The following is a 20,605-nucleotide window of genomic DNA, read 5'->3' as shown; positions in this document are numbered from 1 at the left end:
CAGGTGGAAGCAAGAAGAGCTGTGGCTGTGCTGCGGGTGCTGGGAGACTTACCATGTCCCTGGGCTCGACTTCCTTAGGGGTAAGGACGACTGACAGCAAAATGATTCCCAGGTCATGACCGGGATAACGGGAATCCTTCAGAGATAAGGTGACATCTGTGGACCTGTGATGTAAAATATTTAGATTGGGAAGAGTCACTGAACGCATAACCCCAAAATTATTTTAACCAATAATTCACTGTTTTCAGAAAAATTGACTCTTTTGGTTTCTTAGTACAGCTTTTATTGTTATCAAAATACAATTCACCCAATAAGTTTTATGCCTGTGGAGGTGCTTGAATTTCTTTGGTAAATTTCTTCACTTACTAAGGTTCTAGGAAGCTACCTAAAGAAACAACACTATTCAAAGATCTCTGAACTGCCATCTGTGATCTGTGAGAGCACAGGAAGAACTCCAGCTGTTTCCTATATGTCTGAGCCCAGCAACTGAATGAAGGTGATTTACAGCCACCACTCTTACTCGTATAGCTTTTTATTAAGCAGGGATACTATCTAAAATACATAGAAAACTGTGAGAAGAGGAGATATATAAACTGTAACTCGCCTCATATATTTTAAAGATAGATATTAGGCAACATATAATAATTTAAAAGATCATCAGATATTCAAATTAATGTTTTTAGTTTAGGGTTGAGCAAACCTATGTCCAAAACAATTTCGCAATTTGAAATAACATGAAAACAGCACTTAGAGTTATACGATGAAGGACTTAGATTTGGATTTAAATAAGTATTTCTGAGGAAAAGAGGACAAAGAATTTAGTATTATACACAACCACTTTTAAGAAAAGAAGGCTGGAGGCCACACCAGAACCGGGGACCCAGCTAAGACTCCACCCCATACCCTATGTGCACCAGTTCCACTTAAAGCACACCAAACAGCTATGAGCTAGACCCCAGCCCCTGGCCTCCATTTTATGGCCCCCTACTCTGTGTGCTTTCCCAGAGGTCATGTGGCTCTAGGGAGCCCAGAGGCAGCATGGGTACCCCAAACCCCAGAAGTAACACAGGCCACAAAACCCCTAACAGAGACACCCTACCTGAAGACTAGAAAATAAGTCCACAATAGCAAGACCAAAGAAAGGAAGCAAACACACACACACACACACACACACACACACACCACACACACACACAAGCACCAAAATCATCATTCCCTCCCAATCCTGCCCTCCCTCCCTCTTTTCTGCCTATAGTCCCTCCCTTAGTCCACTGATAGAGGAGGTTCTCCTCCCCTTCCATCTGACACTAGCTTATCAGGTCTTATCAGGACTGGCTGCATGGTCTTCCTCTGTAGCCATTCAAGGCTGCTCCCTCTCAGGGGGAGGTGATAAAAGAGCCAGCCACTGAGTTCATGTCAGAGACAGCCCCTGTTCCCCTTAAGGGAACTCACTTGGATACTGAGCTGACATGGGCTACATCTGAGTAGGGGTTTTAGGTTATCTCCATGAATGGTCTTTGGTTGGAGTATCAGTTTCTGAAAAGACCTCTGTGCCCAGATATTTTAGTTCTGTTGCTCTCCTTGTGGAGCTCCTGTCCTCTCCAGGTCCCACTATCTCCCCTTTCTTTCATAGCATTCCCTGCACTCTGTTCAAAGTTCCAACATAATTCTTTACAGACTTTGAAAGAGCAAGCCTCAACTTCATAAAGAAAAATAAAACCCCAGGATATCTGAAACAATTCTGTACAATTAAAGAACTTCTGGCAGTATCACCGACCCTGACTTAAAGCAATAGTAATAAAAACTACATGGTACTGGCAAAAAAAAACAAAACAAAACAAAACAAAACAAAACAAAAAACCCAGACAGGTTTCAATGGAACCAAATTGAAGAGTCAGAAATAAACCCACACACTTACAGACACCTGATTTTTTACAAAGAAGCCAAAACCAGGCAATGGGAAAAAGACAGCATCTTCAACAAATGGTACTGGTCTACTTGGACATCTGCATCTAGAAAAATGCAAATAGATCCATATTTATCACCCTATGCAAAACTCAAGTCCAAGTGGATCAAAGACCTCAATATAAAACCAGATACTCTAAATCTAATAGAAGAGAAAGTTAGCAACAGCCTTGAACTCATTGGTACAGGAGGCAACTTTCTAAACAAAATAACAACAGCTCAGACACTAAGATCAACATGGAACTTCATGAAACTGAAATGCTTCTACAAGTCGAAGGTCATCATCTCTGAGAGGAAAAGGAAGGGAGAAGGGGAAGGAGGGTTTATGGGTGGAACTTGGAGGAGAGGAGGAAGGAAGTTGTGATCAGGCTGTAAAATAATTAAAAATAATAAATAAACAAACAAATAAATAAATAGGAAAATTATGATGCATTAGAAAAATGGGCCAGGGACCTGAATAGAGTTTTCAAAATAAGAGATAATTAAATGACTAAATATCCCCCCAAATGATCATCATCCTTAGCAATTAGAAAAATGCATATCAAAACAACTTTAAAATTTCAATTTATACTAGTTCGGATGGCAAAAATCAATGGAACAACAAACAACAAATGTTAGAGGGGTGTGGGGAAAAGAAAACCCTCATTCATTGTTGATGAAATTGTAAACATTTGCAGCCATTATGATCAGTGTGGAAAATTCTCAGAAAGTCAAAAATAATCTACCACAGTCTGCAGCTGTTCCCCTTCTTGGGATATGCATGAAGGACTTGACGTTCTAACTCTGAAGATTCTTGCTCAGCCATATTCATTATTGCTTTATTCATTATAGTGTGAAGTACAAACAACCTACGTGTCCTACAACCAACAGATGAATAATGAAAATGCAGTACATATTCACTATTGAATACTATTTAGCTGTAAAGAAAAATAAAATTATGAAAATTTCAGGCAAATGGGTAAAACTAGAAAAGAGCATATTGAGTGAGGTAACAGCCAGATAGAAAAAAAAAATCACATGTTCTTTTGTAGTGGTGGCTTCTGGTTCCGAATCTGTGAGCACATGGCCTCTGATAACTACAGGAAGTAGGAAGTTGAAACAGAATCATTGCCAAGATAGGTGGGTTGGAGAGCAATAGGGAGGTAAAAAAGCAGGATACAATTGATCTGATCAGGAAAATGGGAAAAATGGACTTCTTTAGGGAAGGGGAAAAGAATGTAAATACAGAAAAAAGAGGGAGAGAGGTGGGTAAAATAGCAAAAAGGATTTCTAAAAAAAAAGCATAAGGAATTGAAAGGAACAGGCTAGCTTTACAGGTTTCATTATAAATTCTACACCCCATATTAAACTAAGTTCTCCTAGTACTTTTTGAGAAAGCAGAAGGACATAGATGAAAGGAGAAGGGACAAGACCCACCCTGTTGTAAAGGAACGCCAAAGATCTCCACCGCACTGCAGAGGAATGTCCAGAGGAGATAGAGTTGCCTAGAAACTGGGGCGGGACTGACTGGATTTGGATGCCTAAAATGAACCAATCATTTTAAACGTCAACTACCCTACCCAATCCAGTGTTGCCAAGCCTTCAACCCCCGTGTTTCCCGTGCCCTTTCCTTTAGAAACCCCAGGTTTCTGTCTCTTGGTGCTGTTCCTTGCTGGTTTGGGGTGGGGGTGCCCGCGATGGCTGGAATAAACCTCTTGCAATTGCATCAATCCAGTCTCCTGGGTTCCCTTCATCTGTCTCCCTGAAAATTAGGCTCCCTGGAAATTGGGCCCAACAGAATCATATTATTATTTATTTACAAAAAACTATATTACATAAATTATATGTATCATATATTTCATATATAAATCTACATATATAGTTTTGATGAAATTTTCTCATCTGGGCTGATGGTGAGTCTTTCAAGAACCAAACACCACCTAGCAAAACTGCAATACTACACATAATAAGCCCTCTTTTGAGTTGGCCAGGAGGGCCTAAGAGACTTCAAAAACAACCTGCTGCTACTGCCCTTCGTTTCCCTCAAAATGTGGAAGGTTAAGTCCCTATTGATGAAGACTCTGTGCACTTCAGACACAGGGCCCAGGAGCCCCTGAACTGAAATTGACCTGACAGTCTCCCCTTTCTGAAGACTAACTTTAATAGAACCAAACGGCACCATTCAAGCTCAAAAAAAGGGAGGTAGTCAACAGTCCTACCCAGCCATGACATCTGTGAACCACATCAACAGCTATCACAGCACAATAACCCTGGGTGCTGTAGTGGCATGCACAGCTTGGCTATAACCAACAGCTTTGTAATTAAAACGAAGAGTCATGCAACAAGAAGGAGAGTATGCCTGGTACTGAAAACCTAGCTAACTTCTCAGTGTTAGTAAGTCACTATTATTAGAGGAAAATTTACAACCACTAATTTATAAAACTAGCACAATCCCTAACGATCTATAATCTATAAGGTTGTCCTCATTCACACAGATACATATAGTCTTAATTCCTAATCAAGAAAACTTCTCCACAACAGACAGAGAGGTCACTACAGAAAACCACAACCAATATAAATGCAGAGCTGTGGAGCCCAGTTCCAATGGGTACATCCTCAGTAAACCTTGTGGAAGAGGAATAGAAAAACTGTAAGAGACATAGTGTCAGAGAGTTGGTTGTGAGACTGAGAATCCCAGCCAAATCAGAAGCTATACCCATAAATTCTGACCAACATGATTACCCAAATGTGATCTGAACAAAGATGACACCAATGAACATGCCAAACTGGACAGAGAAGTAATCCACAAGGCTTCAACTCTACACAAAGAAATATGTGTATGCAACTGAGGAAACCTGGGATAGGAAGAGGCGGCCTTCCTCAGGAAAGAGCACAACAATCGATTGTCCAGTGTCAAATAGCATCACTGAAAACATACATAGAAGTAGCATTATATGTATGGAACAAGTTATATTTAGAATATATATGTACATACTAATGCATATATATAATAATAATTAGTGTAAAAAGAGAGCAGGAATTTGAAAGAAATCAGGGAGAAGTATATAAGAGAGTTCAGAGGGAGGAAAACAAAGAATGAAATATTTAATTAAATTATAATTTCAAACATTAAAAAAAATTTAGAATCACTTTAGAGAGATTTGAAAATATATATAGTTCTTTATGAGATGCTTATTATTTTCTATAACTTAAAATGTTTATGTACTTTAATGTGAATAATATTCCTAAAAAGGAAAATATCTACAGTAAAATAGAAAAAAAAACATTGAGATCCAAGTTAATAAGAAATATATTTTTCTAATGCATAAATTGCTATCAAGTTATTAGCTAATAAATGTTCACAAATATGGAAACACATTTTTATTTAGTTAGGTATAACCATATAGTAATAACTGTATGGTTAACTAAACCATATAGTTAACTACATAATTATAACCATGTAGTTGACTATATATAGTAAAACATAGTTACCCATAAACTTGGGCTGATTTTATCGTTCAAGAAAATTGATTTTCCTCTCCCAGAAGCTACCAAATACAAGTTTCTCATCTACTAGTGGGTTTTCTCATCTGCCTTCGACATCTATGCTGAGGTTTTTCTGGTTGGTCAAACTGAATAGCTACATGGAGAAGAATGAAACTAGATGCTCATTATTTTTTTTAAGGTGATACCCTAGTCATGTATAGCAGGACACATTTCCATGGCTATTATTAATATTCATCTATTGGCATCCTTGACTTATACAGAGGCCAACAGTTTATGAGGTCAGAAAGTGATAATCTGATGTGCACATCGCCTGAGGATGGAAGTGGCAACCTCATCACACAAAATAAGCAACACACCAAAGTATACATGACATAATTACATATAATCTCTTTAAATTCCTTTAATTCCATAATTATTCATTTAAAATTATTTTTTACCAATGATTTATTTTAAATAGGGATCAAGAGAAATTTATGCTTTAAAATTAAGTGTTATAATTTGCATACACTTAATACAGAAGTTTATAGAGAATGTAATTGTTGCCTTTGAGACAGTCTTTTCAAATTTTAGTTTGTGTCAGTGCTCATGATAATGAAACACAGACACCACCACTCAGAACACTTTCTCAAGAGGGGAGCACCAGTAGCCATCTAATCTCTGTCTACAGGTTGAGCCAGTGTTAGGATCTACAACCTGTAGGAAGACAGCAAAAGCTGCTCATCTTTTCCACCTGATGCAAAAGCAGTCAGTGACTGATCAATCATTTAGTCTTTGGAGCACCAATGAGCTCTGCTCCTACCCTCAAAGTTAGCTTACTGTAGCACACAAGGAGGCTCTCCTACATACAGTTACCTATTTATCTGTGTGTACATAAACAGGATCTGGCCCATGACACTACTTTCCTTTTTCCCTGTCATCTGATGTAACAGGGTCATCCAAGACAGAAATTCCATTTACAGCTATCAAAGATTTTGTTTTGAAGCCTACCTTTTCATTCTGTGGTATATATAGTCATTTCTTGCATTTTGAGAACTACATGCCTATTGTTGAGGGCTGGGAATGAATAATGTTAATAAAGATGATATAATTTGCAGCCAATCAAGCCATGATAATGAAATTAAGCAAATACAACCAATCTACCTCTGCTACTTGATAACATATAGATGGCAATCTGCTAAAAAAAAAAAAAAACTGTGGTGATAAAGTTAGTTCTACTATCTTGGTTTAAGGATGAGAGATTTGCTTTGTGAGGCAGAGTATATAGCAACTTGCTTCACACGGTATATACTCACTTATATAGACCTATAAGATATGATGAACATAATGAAATCTATACACCTAAAAAAGATAATCAAGAGAGCGGACATGGGGTAAGATCATCAATCCTCGTTTAGAAAGACAGATGGGATGCGCATTGAACATATGACAGGAGTCTACTGAGCGCATTTGAAAGACTCTAACTAGCAGTGTTTTCAAAGCAAAGACTCATGACCAAACCTTTGGCAGAGTACAGGGAATCATAAGAAAGAAGGGGAGTTAGTCTGATGAGGAAAGGATAGGAGCAAGGACCAAATATATCTGGGCACAGGGTCTTTTCTGAGACTGACATGCAACCAAGGACCATGCATGAATATAACCTAGAACCTCTGCTCAGATGTAGCCTGTGGTAGCTTAGTAACCAATTGGTTTCCTATAGTGAGGGGAACAAGGACTATTTCTAACAGGAACTCAATGACTGGCTCTTTGACCTCCCCACCCCCCAAGGGAGGAGCAGTCCTGTTAGGCCACAGAGGAGAGCTTTGCAGCCAGTCCTGAAGATACCTGATAAAACAGGATCAGATGAATGGGGAGGAGGTCCCCCCATTAGTGGACTTGGCAAGGGGCACAGTGGAGATGAGGGAGGGAGGGACTGGGAGGGAATGAGGGATTGGGACACGGCTGGGATACAGAGTTAATAAAATGTAACTGATAAAAAAAATAAAATTCAAAATAAATAAATAAAAAAAGAAAAAAAAAGAAAAAAAGAATAATTTTACACACTAATAGCGAAATCTAGCTACTAATAAAAAGATACTTTAAAAATTAAAAAAAAAGTTATAATTGGTCTTTAAGCCAAATCCCAACTAAACTGTCAAGATTAAGGAATATATCTTTTCTCTTGTAGCATAGTGCTAGGGAAGAGGAATATTATCCTATAATTTTTTTAAGTGAATAGTTACTATTGAATGAGAAAGTCAGGGATGACATTGGAAGTGAGAAAGAGGACGTGAGAAACAGTGGTGAGATGGAAGGTTCCCAGCTGGCAAGGACAGGATAGCAACAGGAATCTGGTCTGCCTGGTGCTCCCGACTTACACAAGCCAGCTCTACAATGAAGCATTAGCAATATTACAAATTTTGAGATACCTGTTTAATTCCAGTTGTGTGAGATCGAGAAAAGCTGAGCCCATAAAGTCATCTTGCAGTCCGAAATCATAGTCAAATACCTAAGGCCAAAGAAACAAAGTATTTCAAAATAATTTTAGAAAATATTTAAATGAAACATACTGATTATAAAAACTGGTTATCTCTCCCACCAAAACAATGTAATCTCTTGATATTTATTTGTGATTCTTTGGAATGCTAGATTTTCACAAAACATTCACGTAAACTACATTTTCATTAAGTATTATTTATTATATCATTCTATTTGTATCAGCAATAGAAATTTTACAGAAGGTGTAACAAAATCAAGTAAAATATAATGGATATTTTAAAATATGGAAATCACAGCTTAGAATAATTTTTTATATTCATAGAAGTGCTATCAAGACTAGAACTAAAGTGATTTAGTATGAGACTCAACAAATACATCTTTTGTATTGGGCTATGTGGTTAAAACATGATTCCAATTTATTATTCGTAATGTTTAAGGTCATTAAAGATAAATTCTTTGATATTTTAGAACAATTTAATCCTTACATACAAACAGATAAAAGTACAGGTATTATAGCTAAAGCACTTTTTAAAGGTATATTAAGGTAACATTAAATTAACTTTTGGTTTTTGCATACAATTATTGGGGACAATCTAATTAAAAAATAAAATAAAAAAGAAAGAATTACTATATTTCTTCCTCTGTCCACACTATTTAGAGGCACATGCTTAAGTGCTAATATAGTGAATAAATACATAGATAACATACAGTTCAACGATGAATGCAGAAGACACTCAAGGAAGTAAATGGCATGGGGCTACTGTAACCAAGGAGAGCAGACAGACTCTGGTGTTTTGTGGATAGCTCCCATTGAAAGGAAGAATAAATGTCATACCGATATAAGGAAGACCCTCCAGTCAGAGGAAGCAGCAAGAGGGATTAAAGTATTTAATGATCAGAAAGAAGTCTATGCCATTAAGTCAGAGTAGGAACGCTGGGAAATAGAAATGCGTAGACATTAAAGTATCTAAAGGGGAACTGGCCAAATTCTGAGCACTTAGTGATTTTCTAACTCATGTATTCTCTCAGCTGATAGTGTCTAAATAGTTACAATGTGCCAGGCAATATATAAACACTAAGTAGACAGCAGTGGTGAGCACAAGTAACATCATTAATGTTGCTAGCTTAGAAAGGGAGACAGATGTTCAGCAAGAAAGTAGGTAGTTTTTGTCTTTGCAGTTTTTTAATTCTTTTTTTAAGTTGACTTTACATTTTTATGTGCTTTAAACAGGGGCAACAACAATAATGACAAAAAGGGAAATTGGGGAAAACTTGTGAAACAAAATATCAAACCATAAAGCCACCCAGAGAAGTTTAGAGCTGTGCTGCCGAATCTTTTAAAACAGAAAACGTTTGAGTACTACAATAACGAATATAAAAGGATAAGACTTTCTGAGTGGCTGCCCAAGTCTACTAGCCACTTTAGGAATGAAACGGAATGATCCAGAGGGGATTAGGAAGCCCAGCATTTTGTATCTAGCCCTTGCCTCAGTCAGCTCAACAGAGGGAGCACCAGGCACAGCAATCCTGAGGCTGCTGGCGTTTTCACCTACAACAGCTGTGCTTCAAATAAAAACAGCACAACTAAATGTACAAGAAGCTGATTTTTAAACAAAAGGACATTTACCTTACCTTACAAAAAGATTCTCAGATTTGAAGAGTCAGGGGGGATTTATTTAAGTAGTTGGAGTATCCCTAATGTTTCTTGTATTCAGTTTGCAGTCGAATGATTTACATACAACTTTCAGTGTGCGTTCACTGTGGAAAGTGCCGTACCTCTGCAGCAGATCAATTACGCTTCTGAGCTTGTGCTGTCTTCCCCCTGGCGCATCATATCAATATACTGCGTACCTTTAGCATGTGAAGTCTCTATCTGCAGGTGGCCACAGTAGTGCTTTTATAACATAAAAACATTAGGAAAATTTCTCATGAAATCTCGTAATTTTGTAGTTCTCAAGCTTGTAAGCTTGGGGACAAGATAAAGTGACATCACACAAGATGGAAAGCAATATAGCGACTTTATTACTAGGCTTCCTCTCAACTGGGTTATTTTCTACCCAAACTCTTTATTGTAATGGTCAGAGTCTCTATACTGTTGGAATATTAAATATTTACTTTAGCTCTCAGTTCCCTATAAATCAGAGAAAAACATAAACATGAAAAAATGGAAACATTACAGTCCATTCATTATTGAAAGCATTAGCTATGCTACTTGGGTCTGAGTTCTACAAATTTATTTGTTGGAGGGAACATTCCTCTGGGTGTATCTTAGTATAGAGCATAGGAGAGGGAATAAAATAGGGAAAAGATGTCTCGGTACAGAATCAACAAGAAAAATTAATATTTACTTAGCAATTACTATAAGTTACACCATGCTCTAAAATACACTGATTTAAAATTTTAAGCAAATTTCACAGTTAGCAAAATATTGTTAGCAAAATAGTTTGTATTTTTCAGATTAAAACATTTCAAAAACATTTAGTTATCATCAAATTTGAAGGCTAGGAATAAACGAGATTCAAACATTGTTTTGAGTTTCAATAATAGAACATGTTTAAATTCAACATACATGACTCAGGCACTCCACCCTGAGAGAAGCATTGGGAATTAAATAGATAATTTCATATGACCCTGTCTATCAAGGTAGCTCCATTCTGTGAGTTGAAAACATTAGGTGTCATTAGGTAGATACTTGCTTGGTGATGCCTTTGATTATTTTCAAATGAATTTAAAACAATAAGTATTCTATAATGAACAATGAATTCTCAATTCTTCAGCAAATGCTACCAGCGTGTGCCACTACAACTGGAATACTGCTCAGCCACTGATGGGGATTGCATTGAATCTGTAGACTGCTTTTGATAGGATGGCCATTTTTACTATGTTAACCTAACGATTCAAGAGCATAGGAGATAGGAGATCTTCCCATCTTCTGATATCTTCTTCAATTTTTTTCTTCAAAGACTTGAAGTTTTTATCATACAAATCTTTCACTTGTTGGTTAGAGTTATACCAAGGTATTTTATATTATTTGTGGCTATTGTGAAGGGTGTTGTTTCTCTGATTTGTTTCTTAGTCCATTTGCCATTTGTATAAATGAGTGCTACAGATTTTTTTTTCTTTTCAGTTAATGTTGTATCTCACCACTTTGCTGAAAGTGTTTATCAGCTGTGGGAGTTTCCTGCTAGAATTTTTAGAGTCACTTATGTATTCCATACATAGTCTGCTAATAATGCTACTTTAACTTCTTCCTTTCCATTTGTGTCCCCTTGATCTCCTTCAGTTTTCTTATTGCCCTAGCTAGAGCTTCATGCACTATATTGACTAGATATGGAGAAAGTAGACAGCCTTGTCCTACTCCCAATTTTAGTGACATGTTTTGTAGATACCCATTAGATCCATTTGGCTTAAAACATCTGTTAGCTCCAGTATTTCTCTGTTTGGTTTGGATCGATGACCTGTCTGTTGGTCAGAGTCAGGCATTGAAGTCTCCACTATCAGTGTGTGATAGTGATGAACATGTTCATTATTGCTATTTTGAAGTCCTTGTCTTTTGCTCCAACTAAAGTGCTTTAGTAATGCTTCTTCTACAGATGTGGGTGATCTTAAATTTGGGGCATAGATATTAAGAACTGAAAAATCATCTTGGTGGGATTTTTCTTTTGATTAGTATAAATTGTCCTTTCCCATCTCTTTTGAGTAACTTTGGTTTGAAGTCTATTTTGTTGTATATTAGAATGGCTACACTGGCTTATTTCTTAGGTCCATTTGCTTGGAAAATATTTTTCCAAATCACTATTCTGAGGTAATGTGTATCTTTGCTTTTGAGGTGTATTTTTTTTTTTTTTTTGTATGCAGCAGAAGGATGAATCCTATTTTCACATCTATTCTGTTCTTCTATGTCTTTTTGTTGGGGAACTGAATCCATTAATACTGAGAGCTATCAATGACCAATGATTGTTAATTATTGTTTTATTTCTTATTTATGTTGTTGTTATTGGTGGTGATGATGGTGGTGTTGTGTGTGTTTCTCTTCTTCGGGTTTTGTTTGTCTGAGATTATTTTTTTCCTGTGTTTTCATGGGTGTAGTTAACTTGCTTGGGTTGGAATTTTCCTTCTAGTACCTTCTGTAGGGCTGGATTTGTACATAGATATTTTCTTAAATTTGACTTCATCATAGAATATCTTATTTTCTCCATCTATGGTGACTGAAAGTTGTGGTGGGTATAGTAGTCTGAGTTTCTTAGAGTCTGTAAGACATCTATCTGTCCAGACCCTTCTGGATTTTAGACTCTCCATTGAGAAGTTAGGTGTAATTCTAAGTCTTCTTTTATACGTTACTTGGTCTTCTTTCCTTGCAGCTTTAATATTCTTTCTTTCTTCTTTAGGTTTAGTATTTTGACTGTTATGTGGCAAGATGACTTTCTTTTATGATCCAATTTATTTGATGTTATGTAAGTTTTTTGTACCTTTATAGGCATCTTCTTCTTTAGGTTAGAAAAATTTCACATTATGATATTGTTAAAAATATTTTCTGGGTCTTTGAGTTGGGAATCTTCTTGTATCGCCATTATTCTTAGGTTTTTTCATAATGTCTAAGATTTCTTGGACATTTTGAATCAGAATTTGTTTATATTTAGCATTTTCTTTGACTGCTGTATCTATTTCTTCTATTGTATCTTCAACAGCCGAGAGCCTCTCTTCCATCTCTTGTTTTCTGATGGTGAGGCTTATATCTGTAGCTCCTGTTTGCCTGCCTAAATTTTACATTTCCAGAATTCTGTCTATTTGCATTTTCTTTATTGCTTCAACTTCTCTTTTCAGATCTTGAACAGTTTTATTCATTTCCTGCAAATGTATTTTCTTGGCTTTCTTTAAGCATTTTTTTTTCATTTCTTCCTTTTTTTCTTTCTTTCTTCTTTTTTTTTTTTGCTTTTCTTTCTCTCAATTTATTTAAGGGATTTATTAATTTCATCTTTAAGGGCCTTTACCATCCCCATAAAGTTGGTTTTAAGGTCTTTTTGAGCTTCAGCTGTGTTAGAATAGTCAGGGTTTGCTGAGTGGGAGGGCTGGAATGTGGTGGTGACATGTTGCCTTGGTCTCTAGGCATCTGGCTTTGGGATGAATATAGCTCTAAGTTCTGAGTTCTGAATTTGTCTTTGTTGGATGGTTGTTTTCTTCTGTGGTTTCTGTTTCCTCTCGGATCTTCTAGTGTGGCCTTTGGGTGTGCAGGGGGCCTTTTGAACTTCTGGTTCCATCACCTATTGATAGACACTGAAACTGACATGACTTGGCTGTGTGAACAGTGTTACAATGCATGTGCAGGTGTCTCCAGACTCTACACTGGGTGCATTCCCAGAACGGTGCAGCATTGCAAGGCATATAGTTCTACCCATTGCTTTTTGAGAAACCCCTACACTGATTTCCACAATGGCTTGAAATAGCTTACATTTCCAGCAGCAGTGGGTAAGAATTGTTTTTACCATCATCTTTGCCAGTTTAGAAAATATTTTATCTTATGTATATGTGTGTATGTGAGCATGTTTGCATGCCACCTGTATGTGTCACAAGGTGCCAGAAGATGATGTCAACCCTGTGGAGCTGGAGTTACAGGCACCTGGTGTTAGAATCCACCTGGTGTAATTACCTGGAATCAATCTCAGATTTTTTTTAACTGCTGAGTTACTCTTGAGCTCAACCAAAAGTTAAACGAAAAAATACAGCGCTTCTTTCATGTATTCATTTGTACTCAATCTTCTGGAAGTGTCGGTTATCTTGTTTTCCCATTTCTTGATTGGATTATTTAGAACTATTTTGCTTTCTACTTTTCTGCTTTTTTATTTATTTTCCTTCTATATTCTAGGTATTAACTACCTGCTGCATATATAGCTCACAAATGTTTTTCTCTCATTATGTAATGTTTCTCTTCACCCTGATAACTGTTTTCTTTGCTGCGCAGAAACCCTTGGGCGTCTGAAGGCCTTTTCAGAGCTCCTTGCCTGTGCTTGTATCTGCAGTTGTCTGACCTGTGTTTTCTTCTCATTGTTCAAAGTTTCAGGTCTTAGATTAAAGTCTTTGGTCCAACGCTCTCTCTTCATGCTTTCAGGAGGGGCTGCACAGCTAAGACATGCTCATACTCAGGAAAGTTGGGCTCTCTCTAGTGGAGGAAGAAGCTTCTAGTTCTTCAACTTCTGCTCTCACTTTCTTTGTGATTTTTTTTTTTGGATTGTTTTTCATTGTGTTGTACATATGCTGGCTGCTTTGTTGCCTTCCTATTCTGCTTTCCTGACCTTTACCACTGTCTGCAAATAGGAAGTGGCCCTGTTTCTCCATGTCTCACCTTTTCTGGTCTTGCCTTGCTTGATATCCTGGCTCAACACTGATAAATATGGTCAACATTTCCCTGGAAATTTGCACCAGGAAAAGGAATATATGCAATGGGACAAAGTTGTCTGTCTTCTAGGTTTATCATTTCTTATTAGTGTGCAGAATGCCTGAGTTACACAAGTGATAGATTAAGAAATTTATATCCATTAAGTAATATTAAATAATTCACATGGTTTATATTCAATGCATGATAATTACTTAGATTAAATTTGTGATATGTTTATAATGTTATTTATTTTGCACAAAATATATATTAATATATTAAATTTCAACATAATCTGAAAACATGTTAAGGTTATTTAATAGTTCTAACCAAGTAACAATTTTAAAGATTTAACCATTTCAAGAAATAATCTGATTCAAAATACAAAATTCTACCCACAAACTATGTTCAATACTCACTTTTACATTGCCAGTTTCAAGATAAGCTTCACATTTTTAAAGAATAATTAATTAATCTAAAAGATTGTAACAATTAAACCCAAACACTACAAATCTAATTGTAGTCATTGAAATTGGTCATATTAGTGAAAAAAAGAAGGCATAGTATTTAGTTGTAGGACAGGCTAAGCAAAACCTTAGTTTCTCTGACTTGCACTGGTCTATACAATAGGAATGAGTACAATTGTTTCTAGAGTTACGTGAGAACTACCATAATAGCATTCAGCACAGTCATCAATAAATGGCATCTGTAGTGATGAAGGTATGCCTGAAGATTTAGCTTCCAGAGACTTGATCATTTCACAGTTTTTTGCCCATTAATCAAAAGCATACAAAGTCATGCATTTTTGTTTTATTTCTATTTTTTTCAGTAAAATAGTGAATGTTCTTTAGTCACACTATTCCAAGAAAAACAGGTTATTAAACCTAAATCATAACGCTAAGTGTGAGATATCTTCCTTCCTATGATTTGTTGGCTCAGGGACCCCAGAGGCTCCCCAAACAATACAAGATATTGACACTGCTCTTGGCTGCCCAGAAAAACAGGACAATACGAGCCTATTGCCAAAGATAACACACACTTTAGATTCAGAATGCAGTGAAATCAAGCTAGAACTGAGCTGGAAGCTTTCTCCCTGTTTATGAGCATGCACAGTGCCAGAAGGTGCTATGTAAGCTTGGGGGAAAGTCATCAATGATGTAACTGAGAGGTAGACCCTGAGAGCTACAATCTAACATACCAGACAAGATATGCCACCGACGCAACAGTGGCAGCTCTCCGGTTAGATCCGAGGCCTTCTCAGTCAGAGGGGTCAGTGCCTGATACCGTAGGCCAGGTCAACAGCAAATGCTTAGGGAAGTTTCAAGCCATGTGCAGCAATGGACTTGATGCTTTGCTACATGGACATGTAGTTAAACTGCCTTCTAAATATCTATATTTATATTTATATTATTTATTTCTAGTGCCTCTTTCAGCTTTAGTCAGACCAGATAAGTCTCACTTGGCAGTGGACAACAGTCAAGGCAGATCAGAACCCAGCAAAGTATGAAGACTAAGAGACTTCTGAATAGTGTCTTTTTTGCCCACTCTGAGGCACAAGGCCATCGTGGATAAGGGGTTTGAAAGACCAAGACCTGGAAGATAGGGAGGAATAGCTGACTTCTTAATATGGCATGGCTGTGCCAATCGTGAGCACAAGGTGTGAACCATGTAAGCCTTGAGAGCATGAGGACTAGGCGGATGAAGCTTGCCAGGGACTGGAGGGTAAGTGAAGACAATGTGGTAGAATATGATAACAATGTAATATGTACAAATAAAAACTGTCAAGCTTAAAGAAAGCTAACCAAAATAATGTAGTAATAATATAAATAGTCCTTAAGAATATTTCACTGCTTGACAGCTTCATACATTCGTAAAATGAATTTAAGTCATTTTCAACACTCCATTACTTTCTAACCCCCTCCCTCTCCTGCTGGAACCCTTCTCACCTAGACCTCTCCTACTACTTTCATGTCTTCTTGGGTATTACCCACTGAGCTCATGGTTTTTGCCTGAATACAGGTGAGAAGGTATCTACTGAAGCCAGGGCGACTTGAGTGGCTACCCATTGAGGAAAATGAACCCTGCCCCAGAAGCCATTAATCGCCAACAGTCTTTCAGAGAGGGAGGAACTTCATGGTCTCAGACTTGTGGCAGATCTTGTGTGGGTAAGCACAGCTAGAGTGACTTCATGTCATATCTAAAAGACCCATACACTGCCAGGACTATAATCTTTTTATTTCCATAGCTATGTAATGTAACTTGAAATTAGATATTGTGATACTTGAGGCAGTGTTCTTATTATTCAAGATTAACATAGCTTTATGAGGTCTTTTGAGCTTCCATATACGTTTAAAATTTTTTTCTTGTACTTCTGTGAATAATTGAGTTGGCATTTTGATTGGGATTTTAATTTACAAACTGTTTTTGATAGGATTGTCATTTTTATAATGATAATCCCACCAAATCCACAAGCCCATAAAGTCTTTCCATGTTTAAGTGTCTTCTTCATTTTTTATTTTTTCCTTTCTTGATTAAGTTTATGTGGAGATATCTCTTTTCTTGAAGTCTACTGAGAATGGGATAGTTTCTTCAGTTTTGTTCTTAACATGTCTGTCAGTGTATAGAAAGGCTACTGATTTTTGTATATTAATTTTTTAACCTACCATTTTGATTAAAACATTTATCAGCTTTAGGATTTACTCATGATACTAGTCTTTAGAGTCTCTCCTGAATAGAATCATAGCATCTGTTGACAGGAATATTTTGACTTCTTCCTTCCTATTTGGATTTTTAAAATTTAATTCTTTTGTCTTACTGCTCTAGCTCAAACTTCAAACACTACATTGAATAGGAGTGGGGAGAGCAGGCACCCCTGTCTTGTTTCTGATCTTAGTGGAGGTGATTTGAGTTTTTCTGCATTAAGCAGGATGCTTCTACAGGTTTTTCATACACACCCTTACTAAGTTGAGATATGTTCTCCCTATACCTAGTTTCTCTAGGCAATTTACCATGAACTGAGGTTGGAGTTTGTCAAGACTCTTTTCTACATCTAAGCTTTATTCATAAATTTCTGAGGTAATTTTCAAATATGTAAAACATATTAAAGATAATAAACATCTACCTAATTTGAAAACTCGTGTTTGTATGTGCTATGGTTTATGTCAACAAATAATATTTCCCTTCCAAATATTCAATTATTATCATTCAAATATGTAGAAAAGTAGGTTACCACTCCAACTGAATCTGATAATCTATATGGGAATTTTAAAAACAAAGAGACTTAAACCCTACCTCAGATTTTTTAAGGAGTGGGACATCTAAGCACTTTAAAAATTGGTGGATAACTTTAATAATGCATTCAGGTTTGAGAATCACCACAAAGAAGTCCTTGAAATCTATTGAGAAGTCTCTCTGGATACGGTAGTAAATGTGGTCCCTAAAACTCTGAAATGTTTCTATTATTTATGAGAGTACTCTAATGTGTTTTAATGAAATAAGCCAAATTCAGAAAGACCACCAACACATGATGCCATTCAGACACAAAAATTTTAAAACATTGATCTCAAGAATTATGAAAAATATAATACTGTTGGTCTCTGGGACCCACAGTCACGATTTTGTCCAGCAGATACTGTTAGGCCCAGCATGAGCCTAATTTTCAGAAAGGATGAAGAGAACTCAGGAGACCAGATCTCATCGATGCAAAATCGCAAGAGATTTATTTTAACCGTTGTGCAATGGGGTCACCCCTGCTGGTCAGCAATGAGTGGCCCTGGGAGACAAAGGCCTCGAGTTTTTAAAAAACAAGGCGTGGGAATTTTGAGGTTGCAGTCTTGGCAATTCAGGATTGGATGAGGAAATTATAAAGTAAGATAACTGGTTAGTCTTAGGTGCTCAAGCTTGGCCAGTCCTGCCAAGTGTGGATGCAGCTGCAATTAAAGGTGGGGGGTGGTTAGCTCATCCTTGAAGATTGGGGCTGCGGGCTTTTGGCCGGAGGTCAGTGTTAGTACCTCAGTTTCCTGGGCAATGCACCATAATGTTAGGCCCAGCATGAGCCCAATTTTCAGAAAGGATGAAGAGAACTCAGGAGACCAGATCTCATCGATGCAAAATCACAAGAGATTTATTTTAACCATTGTGCAATGGGGTCACCCCTGCTGGTCAGCAGAGTGGCCCTGGGAGACAAAGGCCTTGGGTTTTTAAAAAACAAGGCGTGGGAATTTGAGGTTGCAGTCTTGGCAATTCAGGATTGGATGAGGAAGCTACAAAGTAAGATAATTGGTTAGTCTTAGGTGCTCAAGTTTGGCCAGTCCTGCCAAGTGTGGATACAGCTACAATTAAAGGTGGGGGGTGGTTAGCTCATCCTTTAAGAGGTCAGGGTCTACTCAGAAGGATTGAGGCCATCTGGGTTGGCTGCTAAGAAACACTATCTCGAAGACAAGGGTCTGGTCATTCTTTTTGCTGAGTGAAGGTCATTGCTTGCTCGCTTTTTTATATCTGTCCTCACAGATAGGGTCACATTCCTCTGTTCTCTGGAAAGATACTAAGAGGCTTTAGCTTAACCTGGACCTAAAACTCAAAACTATAGGCTTTAGAAGACATACAGGTTACAAAGTTAGTCTGATCCTTTCAATACCAAGCAGGTATAAACAATTTGTCCTTAAAATTATATCTATTTCTTTTATAATTCTGGACGCTCACTCCGAGGAATTGCATGTGCTAAGTTTGTGCTACTGTTTAAGATATGCTGGCACCTCTGCATTGTTACTCCATTTCCTCCTTATTTTGTGTATGCTGTGACAAACTATGTGACTTACACGATTTCCTGTAACAAAACTTTTTCTTACTTGAAATGCCCCAAACTCTATAACTTTAATGTTCTCTGCTACTGTAATCATATTACAAAATACATATGGGACTTGTTTTCTTTTTAATCACTGTCAGGAGGGCCCTAGGAATAATATTTTCTAACCAGCTAGCCCACACAAGTGTTTTCATGGTGCCAGTTACTGCAGAATCAGTTCATTCCTGAGAAATATTTTAGACAAAATTAATCATCTATCAGAGAGAATATAAATGTTACCTCAGAATCCAGCAAGGCTGTGCAGAGACAATGCAGTGCTGTAATATTCATGAAGTCATTTAGTAACTCAAAGTGTCATTCACACCAATTGTTTTATTTGGGTCTTTGAATACCCAAGGCCAAACCAAAAAAAAAAAAAATGGATAACATATGCACACAACATCGAAAAATAGGCTTCAGGTAAGAGATTTTCTTCAAAAGAATATCTACGGAGAATTGTTGTAAGATACTAAAAATATTTATTATTAATTATCTTCTGATAATTATTATTAGTATCTTACAACAAAGGGCGCCCCACATTGGGGTGTTGATTAATATTTGCTACTGGTTTATCTTTTATTAAGGCTTGCTGTTGTTCCTAAACCACTGTATACCCAAATCACCACACAGAGACCATGATTTATTTAATTAACCTAGAACACAATGCTGGGCAATATTTACTCCATCCTAAACCTCCAAGCCCTCATAGTTTCCTAACATTTAGATTTCCCACATTATACTTGCTTTTGTGAAATATTATGTCCAGTCCATCTCCATGTAGTTCCAAGATCTCTCCTCCAGCTCTCTCTCCTAGCTCTCCTCTCGCCCCTTCTCCTCCCACTCATTTCCTGCCCTCTAGCTCCTCCCCTCTTTCCTGTCCTCTGGGTCCTCTCAGCTCAACATTGTGTCTAGTTGTTTATTTTGGCCTGTTGACACAAGAGTTGAGACAGGATGCTTAGAATGAGTATCGCAATACAATATCCGGATTGAAACCAGAGGGGGGGAGGGAGAGAAATCAGCATTTGAATAAACAAGGGTAAGGTGTACACATTTTAAAAGAACATTATACCAACAGAGAATGAACACTCAGCTGAAAATATTAAAGCTTTTTTTTTTAACTAAAAAATGTTGCATAAAATAAAATTTCATTCTATGCTGGGCTAATTACCTGAGAGGTCATTAAAAGTGTGATTTAATATAATCATATTTTATTATATAGAAATGAAAATAAATGATTATTGCTTTGCAAATGACTATGCATTTCCTTCTTTGTGACACAAGTTTGGTTGTAGCTAATAATCTTGGATGATGAACATGCTAAAGAGACAAAAAGCAAACGGATACACAATTCTTTATTTCTCCTTTTCAGCTTCTTTGCATGTAATCTGTGTCCTAGGAAGTGGGTTAGCCAAACTTTGGTGTTACAGTATATATATATATATATATATATATATATATATATATAT

At 37.0% G+C, this 20,605-nt stretch overlaps 1 protein-coding gene across 1 annotated transcript in view; it reads right to left on the bottom strand.

Annotated features, from left to right (window-relative positions):
• The window catches only part of Mctp1 (multiple C2 and transmembrane domain containing 1), a 570,389-nt gene that overhangs the window by 238,871 nt on the left and 310,913 nt on the right, over positions 1–20,605 (bottom strand). Inside the window, exons 4-5 of the mRNA XM_055604040.1 lie at positions 7,857–7,936; positions 53–164 (exon numbers count right to left, since the gene is read on the bottom strand). Coding sequence (XP_055460015.1) covers positions 53–164; positions 7,857–7,936 — 192 coding nt within the window. The remainder of the gene's footprint in view (positions 1–52; positions 165–7,856; positions 7,937–20,605) is intronic.

This window comes from Psammomys obesus, unplaced genomic scaffold (genome assembly GCF_907164565.1).
Source record: "Psammomys obesus unplaced genomic scaffold, mPsaObe1.curated_primary_1811, whole genome shotgun sequence".
NCBI classification, from domain to species: domain Eukaryota; kingdom Metazoa; phylum Chordata; class Mammalia; order Rodentia; family Muridae; genus Psammomys; species Psammomys obesus.
This window is presented reverse-complemented; position numbering and strand designations above follow the sequence as displayed.